General features: G+C 40.4%; 1 protein-coding gene across 1 annotated transcript; it reads right to left on the minus strand.

Moving 5' to 3' along the window:
• Positions 1-1,011: 1,011 nt before the first annotated feature.
• On the minus strand, positions 1,012-9,058 carry LOC144510075 (general transcription factor IIE subunit 1-like). Its single transcript, XM_078239358.1, has 4 exons — positions 8,611-9,058; positions 6,550-6,751; positions 5,683-5,900; positions 1,012-1,397 (listed from the first exon to the last, which is right to left on the minus strand). The coding sequence occupies exons 1-4, from the start codon at positions 9,056-9,058 to the stop codon at positions 1,012-1,014; spliced, it is 1,254 nt and encodes a 417-aa protein (XP_078095484.1).
• Positions 9,059-10,120: the final 1,062 nt, after the last annotated feature.

Raw genomic sequence — 10,120 nt, forward strand, 5'->3', positions numbered from 1 at the left:
AAAAAGGAAGAGTGGCCAGAGTGAACATAGGTCCCTTACAGAATGATAAAAGCAAAATACTGCGCATGCTGGAATCAAAAACAGGAAGTGCTGGAAAAGATCAGCCGGTCTGACAGCAGCTATGGGGAGAGAATAGAGCCAACGTGGAGTCTAGATGACCCTTCGTCAGAGCAAAGAGAATCAGCAGAGATTTATACCATTGGGGTGGCGGGGGGAGGGGGTGTGGATTTGGACAAAGGGGATGTAAATGAGGATACAGAAGGCTGAGGTGATGCCAAGAGTGTCCATTAAGTGAGTACGGCAAGACAAAAGGTAGTTAAAAAAGATAAATTTGTAATAAAATTCCTGTTCTAGCTGGATTTATTAAAAGCCATGAAAGAAATCAGTATCACAGCAAAATCAGTGGAAAAGAGATCAGGGCTGGAGGACTAGAAGGCAGAATTGCGATTCCACAATCATTAAAAAAATTAAAAGCTGTACTGGTAAAACATCTAGTGACTAAATATGGTAGAGTTCAGAAGGGAATACGGTAGATGTGTGGATATTCAGAAAGATCTTGGATAGCACATCTATGCCAAGATCAGAACACAGAATAAGCAGGAAAGGAGCAGAATAGATAAGCTGGTGACAAAATGGAACAGAGCATAAGTTTAGAGGTAATTACTAAAGATTAGCCCTTGGCATCTCTTAGCAGTGATAATCCAGAAAGTATGTTTTTTCTAAGTGACTTCCTTCAGCTTGAAATAAATCATTTTGAATTTAGCATCAATTCACAGGGGAAAGAGTAGATTAAGCCGAATAACCATCACACAAGCTTAGTTGCATAGTGAAATTAATGGTTAGATTTATTATTTTCTCTGGTCTAACTAAACCAAAAAGACCAACCAAGTTTGTTACAATACATTATACAAGAAAGTACAGCTGAGATATTTAGAAACTACTTATCAACCTCCAATTCACCAGATAAATTCTGAACTGGTTTTATGTAACAGATGAAATTTAATATAGATGTTAATCATACATTAAATGGAACATCTCTTGACAAGTACTAATGTAACTTTCTCGTTCTTCATCAGTCATCAGCGATACTAATTCAGGATTTTGACTAATTTCACTGTAGGGATGGAGCTTTCCAGCAACCATAACCATGGGCTTCTCTAGCTCAAACTCATCTTCCTCTTCCTGAAGATCTAATTTTGTAGATGATTTTGCATTCTTTGACTCATCCTCTGATTCGCTGGTCTCACTGTCTGGCTCACTGCGATTTGCATTCGAAGAGAAGGTTGCTCCGGTTAATGTTTTTTTCTCATGAATCATAAGTGTTTTTATGACCTCATAATTTGGAGTCTTCTTGTCCAAATTTGTACTTTGGTCGAGCACTTCAGTGGCAGAATGTTCTAGAATATTTAAACAAAAATGAATTATGAACAAATTAAAACACTCCCACCATTCCCCTTCATGCAATCACACGACAATTTAAGGATTTACATGCATTTAGCACCAAACCTGCATTTAACAGGGATCATTTCTAATCAATTATAATCCGATTTTCATCTGCACAAAAGCACAAACAATACCCTCTTCAGGGTGAGTGGGGGGGGGGGGGGGGGTGGGCAGGGTGCAGTGTTGGAGAAGAGTCATACAGTTCAGAAAAGGCCCTTTAGCCCAATGAGTCTGCACTGACAGTATCTACCACCAGAGTCACACTAATCCCATTTCCTTAAACTTGTTCCATGTCCTTGAATATTAGTAATATTTGAGTGCTCATTCAAATTTATTTTTTTTAAGTTGTAAGGTTTCTGGCCTTAGCTACTTTCCCAGGCAATGCATTCCAGATTCCAAAACCCTCCGAAAGGTTTCTCAAATCCCCTCCGAATCTCCTACCCCTTACCCTAAAACTATGCCCATACCCCTCAATCATGTCCCCCCTTAGCCTTCTCTGCTCTAAAGAAAACAATCCAAGCCTATCCAGTCTCTCCTTATAGCTCAAATGCTCCATCCCAGACAACATCCTGGTGAATCTCTAGTGCAATCTCATCCTTCCTATAGTGAGGTGATCAGAACTGCACACAGTACTCCAGCTGTGGCCTAACCAACACTGTACAACTCCAACATTACCTCCTTGCTCTTATACTCTATACCACAACTGATTAGAACAAGTGTCCGATAACCCTTAACTATCCTATTCACATGATCTACTGACTTCAGGGATCTGTGAATAATTACTCCAAGATCCCCCTGTTCCACAGCTTCCCAGTATCCCTGCCATTCATTAAATATTCCCTCATCTGGTTTCTTCTTCCAAAATGCATCACTTCACGCTCATCAGGGTTATATACCATCTGCCACTCCTCTGCCCACCTATATCTTCCCGTCACCTACAAACATCCTCTTCACCATTAACCACCCTATCAATCTTGGTGTTGTCGGCAAGCTTGCTTATTTTCATCTATATTGTTTTATGTACATAAATAAATAAGGGTCCCAGTACTGAACCTTGTAGTACACAGCTGGACACCAACATCCAGTCACTCGAACAGCCTTCTACCACTATCCTCGAATCCTATTATTACGAGTTTCTGATCTATTTCACCAAATTTCCCCGAATTCCAGGTGCTTCCACTTTCTCAATCTGCCACGTGGGACCTTGTCAAAAAGCTTTGCTAAAATCCATATAAATTACATCAACCGAACCTCCCTCATCCACACATGATCACATTTTTGAAAAATTCTATCAAATTTGTTTGTATGGCCTCCCTCTGACAAAGCCCTGCTGATATCCCTAATTAACCCAAGGATTTCCAAGTGGATATTAATCCTTTCTTTCAGAATTTCCTCCAATTGTTTTCCTACCACTGATGTGAGACTCACTGGTCTAGTTTCCTGGCTCATCACCACCTTTCTTGAAAAGTGGAACCACATTAGTCATCCTTCAGTACTCTGGCACTTCCTCCATGTAAGGAGTCTAACACCACCAGGTTAAAGTCCAACAGATTTATTTGGTAGCAAACACCACTAGCTTTCGGAGCGCTGCCCCTTCGTCAGGTGAGTGGGAGATAATGGGATGAAAGCTAAGTAAGATGAACCACATTCTTTAAGAATAATACAGCCACAGAGCATAGTTATCAGTATAGTTCCCAGACACTAAATGAATGGGACAATTCATTTTCTACTGATAAGGAATGCTTAGCAGACAGTGAGAACGGGAACTCTTGGACTACCTATGCAATTGAGACACAGTGAGAAAGATACCTTTGAATTCTATTACCCATGTAATTGAAGTTGCTCAGAGACAAGTGGGTGGGAGCTTCTGGATTCTCAGACTAATGAATTCTTGTGTTGCCAGAGAGTAGGATGTAATTGGCCAAGGTAAATAATCCATATTAACATGATTGGCCCATCCTATTAAGATGGAGAGTGTAGGCGGGCAGATGATTTCTGAAGTACAATTACAGGATGTCTTGATAACTTGAGTAATTTGAGCTGTCTTAAATTGCCCTCCCTCATGTGGTGGAACCAGGCCTGGGTCAATAAAGTACGGCTTCAACCAGAATTTACTGTCTGAATGAGTTCTTTGTATTTGCTGAGCTGTATTAATAAAGAGAAATCCCCCACATGAAGCCAGCATAATACATAGCTCTCGGAAAAACTCCAACTCCCCTTTGTCCTTACTCTTTCCCTAGTTAACCTCTTCCCGTTAATGTATTTATAAAATCTTAGGATTCTCCCTAATTCTGTTTCATGCCTCCTTTTTGCTTTCTTAAGTTCACTCTTGCACTTCCTCTAGGACCACAGCTGAATTTGGACTTGCTAAAAGTCCTCCCTTCTTCCTCATGCAGTCCTGAATTGTTCTGGACACCCAGTGTTCCCTGAGCATATTGCTCCTACATTTCCCCCAGAGGGTACTTATTGGACCTGTACTCACTCCAGCACCTCTTTGAATGCCCTCCACTGGTCTGCTTTAGCCCTACCCACAAGGAGCTGTTCCCAGTCAAGTTTGGCCAGATCCTGCCTTATTCTGATAAGATCTGTCATGCCCCAATCTAAAGCTCTCTTTTGAAAGCCATCTTTCCACCTTGTCCATAAGGAATTTGAACCATGTTGTGGTCATAGTTGCTGTCATTAAAATGCAACCCACTGCCACACTGAACACTTGCCTGGCTTTGTTCCCCAGAACCAGGTCCAGCACTACACCATCCCTTATTTGGCTTTCCACCTATTGATACAAAAAAGTTCCCTGGATACATTTCAAGAAATCCACCCCCTCTAAACCCTCAACACTATGACTATCCCAATTTATGTTGGAAAAGTTTTCTACATTTATCTTCCTTACAATATCTCAGGTTTGTACTATGGGCATGTTTGATGTTTACACTGGAATTGGAATGGAGGCTCAGCTTGCTTAGAATACCTTCAGATTATCTCAAAAACAAAATTCACAGGGCTATTCCAAACAACATGTCAATGTTTAAATGAGTGTTTTTTGTGGATATATTCTTGGGATATGGACATCACTAATGGGCAAAGGCTTACCACATGTTAAATATGTGCGCTTTATACAGCTTAATAACAAAGCTCTTCAGTTTTGTTTGAAGAAAAACCCAAGTGTCTAAAGGATAAGTGTGGGACCCATGGTACAAAAAAGGTACCAAGCATGAACAATGATGAAGAACTCCTATTGCTGTTCAATCACTCCTGACAGCACTGGCCTACTATTGTGTTTTATAGCTTGCTGTTAAAACATTCGTTTTACTGATGATTTTATTTGCAAGGCTAAAAGTTCACAAACTGGTTTATGTTTTTCTACATGTTGAGTCAAGATTTTCTACTCATTGAGTCAAAGGAAAGGAAAGCAAGAAGTGTCAGATCGCAATATCCACCTGGAATTGCTCCTTAAGCACAAAGGTCACAAATCCCATTCCTAATCTGAGAAGGGGTCATTATCACAGCACAAGCTGTCCACTGCCAGTACAGAGTTCCCATCCCCCTCCAGATGGGAAAAGAATTCCATGTAAAAGGCCTAAGGGAGTGCTAAAATTCACAAGACTTCCCAGAAATTTAAGAATGCCCTCCTGTGTGAGGTGGTATGGCTGGACTTTGCATTTCTTCACTGAAAGAAAAGCACGCAAAAATATCATGGTGACATAAGTAACACCTCAAATTCCAAATAGGTGATCTTACCCTCTCCCTTAGCACAGATTCTGAACCCATTGTACACAAACTACCAAAACGTATTCAACACTGACAGCCACAATTATCCACTGCAATGTTCCATATATAACTATGACATTAATAACTGGTTATTTTTAAGCAGTAGAGGTCAAGTGAATCAAGAAGAAAACTCCCCAATCTCTGAACAGTACAATTGGATTTTAATATTCCCCTGCACCACTGAGACAGGCAAACCAGAGCTCAAGTTAAAAGGTCTCATCCAAAAAAGACAGCTCAAAATACAGAAATTGAAGCAAGTGACGTTTTGATGAAAGAATGTTGTGCACTGCCAACTGAGCCAAGCTGAGAGGTGGAGGGCACTTACTAGACACACCTTAGGATTTGCCTGTGCATTGTTTTATCTGAAGACATGAAATCCTAAATGAGTTGATTGCCAAAAGTCAGATTGGACCTTTTAATGATTTCTCAAAACCTCCGAGAGGAAGGATTGCAGAAAATACATATACTCACCAGCTGAGTTCTCTGCTATATCCAAACTAGTCCCATCAACGGTACTTGTCGTCATCCAGATGGGCTGTAATTTAACAGGCTTTGCAGTTTTCTTAGTTTTTACATCAGATTCTCGGACATTTACCACAATGCTTTGTTCATAGAGGTCACTGCAAGCTGCTTTGTTTGACCATCTTTCCAGATGTGCATTATTTTTAAGACTTTGTGTCTGATTCTGGCTGAGGGAAAAAATGCATCAATGAAAAAGCTTTTAATTATTCACATGCCATTTAATAAACTATATTTCAAGTGCTAAAGCTTTGTGAGTGAATGGTCAACTTCTTCCTTCTGGAAAGTGGGCTATCAACAGCCTAAATTCACTCTCATGATAACCCTTCGATTCAAGCATCAGTTGCCATAAGGAATTGAACCTGCAGCTATCCAACCTAGCCAGAGTCTTAGATGAGGCTACCTCCTGCACCTATAACAATGGATTTGGACATACTGGTTAAATTGTACAATAGTTGCTATTTTCTTTTGGCTGCTTTCAAATGAGGACACTGAACAGTTAGCATAAGTTGCATCATGTTAGACTATCAGTATTCAAACTGTAAATGAATTTGCTTTTGTAATATTTAGCTGAATAAATTCTGGTCTCTGCCTATTTATGCACCACATGCCACAGACTAGAACTACAAACATTTAATTTGTCCAGATAGACTGGGAGATTAATAAACTGCCCTTTCAAATGTATTACTTGGGTGCCAAGCTAGCTTTAACACAACTTTAAGCATCATTTTACTAAAGAAAACAATCTGCTGCTAAAAGTTTATATTGACAGATAGTCCAATACCAAACAGAATTGGATTTATCAAAGATACAGTTTACCTTAGTGCCAGTTCTGGAATCTCAGTTGGTTGGGGTTCCAATAGCTCATGTGGAAGAGCAATATCTTCAGTTTCATGTAAAAGTACATAAATTGGTTCAATTTGTTCATTGAACGTTGCCAGGAGTGTTCGAGCATCTCGTTTAGGTATTGAAGAAGCATCTTCTTCCACCTCAGTATGACAGTATGTGCAGTTAAAATTGCCTATAGGTTTTATAGAAAACAGCACAGAATGATAACTACAGTAGGAGAATCACGCAACATCGGAGGCCATTTGGCCCGACATGTCTGTGTTTCGACAGTTACCCCATTAATACTACTCCCGGCACTCTCCACAGACCCGCAGTTTGGAGTACATATTCATGGAAAATGCACAAGCTTTAATATGCCGCCTTACTATTTGAAGAGTGCATAGTTAGGATCTAGATCCCGGATAGGAGTTGCTAGACGCCCTCCCTGTTACCATTTCAGTGTTTGTTGTACACACTGTTGCTGCAACTAAAATTTAAACGGGTGGAGGAAATATGGAGGGGCATATTCAGTATCGGGCATCACCTACAGAGGAAAACACAAACACGACTCCACCCCCCCCCCCCCCCGCTGTCCAAAACTTGAAGGTAAAAGAGAAGGATATGTAACTTGGGATATGACTTCATCTGTTTCAATTTTTAAAAAGTACTTGAAATTATCCAATCGCAGCCCATGGAATGGCAGGAGGTTCACAAGCAGGACTCGACCAAAAATACACAAAAGCAACCATTCCCAAAGGTTCCCCACAACAGTCAGTAATTCCACCCGGCCTGCGTCTGCTGGAAATTATAGTTCCCGGAATAGAGGCGATGCAGCAGAGAGCGAGCTGAGCGGGACAGTGCGTTAATAACCAAACTAGCTCAATGCCTCCTGTTGCCAATTCAAATCGGAACAAGTGGAAAGGAAAATTGTAACGTCCTTGCTCTTTAGATAAAAGGTTTGGACAGCTATTTGTTGCAACAGTTCCTCAAGCAAACGCTTTCTATTAAATTGCTGCTGTGCCAAGAGGGTAAAGTCAGTTTATAGTAGAATGTTTAGGCTTGTGCAAATTATTGCTACTTATTTCAATTGTCCTGCGCTATGGGGGTCTCCCTCCTCAGCAGACCTGCTCCGGGGGAAATGGGACAGGCACGGATATGTCCGAGACTACACATTCAAGAAACGCAAGTTTACATCAAACCACAACTGGTATATTTTTTGGTCAGTTTTGCACAACCCACTTTCCCCACCTCCAGAGATCACTGCAAATGTGTTACACATCTGTGTAATATCAACCGGGATATTGGGTTCATGTCACACTATTTGTAACCCCCACAGTTGCGTGGACCTGCAGAGTTTCACTGGCTGTCTTGTCTGGAGACAATACACATCTTTTTAGCCTGTCTTGATGCTCTCTCCACTCACATTGTTTTGTTTCTTAAAGACTTGATTAGTTGTAAGTATTCGCATTCCAACCATTATTCATGTAAATTGAGTTTGTGTCTTTATATGCTCTGTTTGTGAACAGAATTCCCACTCACCTGAAGAAGGGGCTTAGAGCTCCGAAAGCTTGTGTGGCTTTTGCTACCAAATAAACCTGTTGGACTTTAACCTGGTGTTGTTAAACTTCTTACTGTGTTTACCCCAGTCCAACGCCGGCATCTCCACATCATGACTAACCGGTGAGCAGATTGAAGCTACAATTTGCACCCCCTGCCGCTAGAACGCTGACATTTCATTAGATAACTCCCTCAGAATCAACTCCACTGAAATGGGAATGCTCCAGTGAGTATGACTGCACAAACATTTGACAATTCCTGCAGTCCAACATTGTAGAGGACATCAAATTACTGAAAAGTTGTCCGCTAGCCCAAGTAAGTTTCTGCATTATAATTCAAACGATCGGTTTTGGCAATCAGTATAATTCCAGTCATCATTTTACAAGATGATGAGTGGATGGGTTCAAACATCAGGATGTCTCCCTCCCCCAGGAGCAAGGAATGAATGGAATAAATTGTTCGGACTCTCGTAAAACAATACAATGTATAGCTCACCTGTGCAAGGATCAAAGAGATGATTAACTTCCAAATCGGTGAAGGTGCTGAAACAAAGAGGACATTTAAAAGATGACCTTGTGCTCGAATTCCTCTCGTCTGTTTCAATCTTCCTGCGCATGATGTCCAGTTTGTACTTGACCACATCCACCAGCAGCTTATAGTTGATGTAATAGTAATTGTGTCTGGAACTCTTCCCCTCCGAGTTCGTTTCAACTCTTATTCGGCTCTTAAGGAACTTGTCCGATTTCAGCGTGTTGAGGACAGAGCGGAGCTGCTTCTTCTCAAACTTCAGTAGCTGTTGCAAGTCATCCTCCTTCACACAGGGATAGCGAATGAGGATGTCCAGAGCGAGGGAATATTCCACCCCATAGAATCCGCGCACCACGTACTTGGCCAAACGTTTCAAAGCTGCGGGGACTTCGGTAATGATGTTCTGGTCTCCCATTATACCTTAATCCAAAATATATTTACATTTCAATCGTTTAGTAGAAAGGGATTCCAGGGAGCGACGGAACACAAGGTGTAGTTTAAAAAAGGAAAACATTAAACCAAAAACAAATTATCCTCTTACACCTGGCTACCCACAAAGAAAAACAGTAAAAGGGGAAATAATATTGGTCTGAACTGGCCTTGTATATTTGTGATGGAACACAAGGGGAAACACAAATACTGGTTCAAATATTTTTCTTTCTGGGTAATCATTTGAGCTATCTAGATCCTGTAGACGATAGTAAAAGCATTACTGATGCTGGAAATCTGAAATTAAAACAGAAAATGCTGGATAAACTCGATTCTGGCAATATCTGTAGAGAGAGAGAGAAAGAGTTAACGTTTCGGATCTAAATGACTTTTCTGTAGAATTATCGTTTAGATCTATTGGAGTGTCTGGATCTTTTAAAGTTGTTTTTAAAAGAAAGACAAGATTCCTTAATTTAAAAATAAACAGGCAGCTTATCTTATGTAGGGCCAAGTTTTTATCTAGGCACGTAATCAGTGTTGTCAGAATTACAGAATCTTCCCAATTCAAAGTCAAAGTGGGTAACTTGTCCAATAAGCATAGGCAAATGTTGGCCTTGACAGTATTACATCACTTGAATGAATAAAATAAATTCAAAATTCTCCTAAAATTGTATAAATAGTGCAATATCTTAAAGGGGCTGCACCCAATAAAGCAAGAAGTGATGTGATCGAGTGTGTTTCAGCTGTCTACGCTTTCAGATTAGGAATTGTACACATTCAATTGTATATAGAGTACCAAGCAGGTGGCAATTCAATTGCAGATTGAGTTCCAAATCATTAAAAAGCTAAAACATAAAAATAAATCTTCTGAAATATCAACTTCTCTTTTAAAATAGTGACATTCAATTGATAGAACACAAAAAGGAACAGCAGCAGGTGTAGGCAATTTGGCCCTTCAGGCCTGCTTCATCTTTCAATAAGATCATGGCTGATCTGGTTGTGGTCTCAGCTCCACTTTTCTCCATGACCTTGATTCCCTTACCCAACA

The sequence above is a fragment of the Mustelus asterias genome, chromosome 1, assembly GCF_964213995.1.
Source record: "Mustelus asterias chromosome 1, sMusAst1.hap1.1, whole genome shotgun sequence".
NCBI classification, from domain to species: Eukaryota; Metazoa; Chordata; class Chondrichthyes; order Carcharhiniformes; family Triakidae; genus Mustelus; species Mustelus asterias.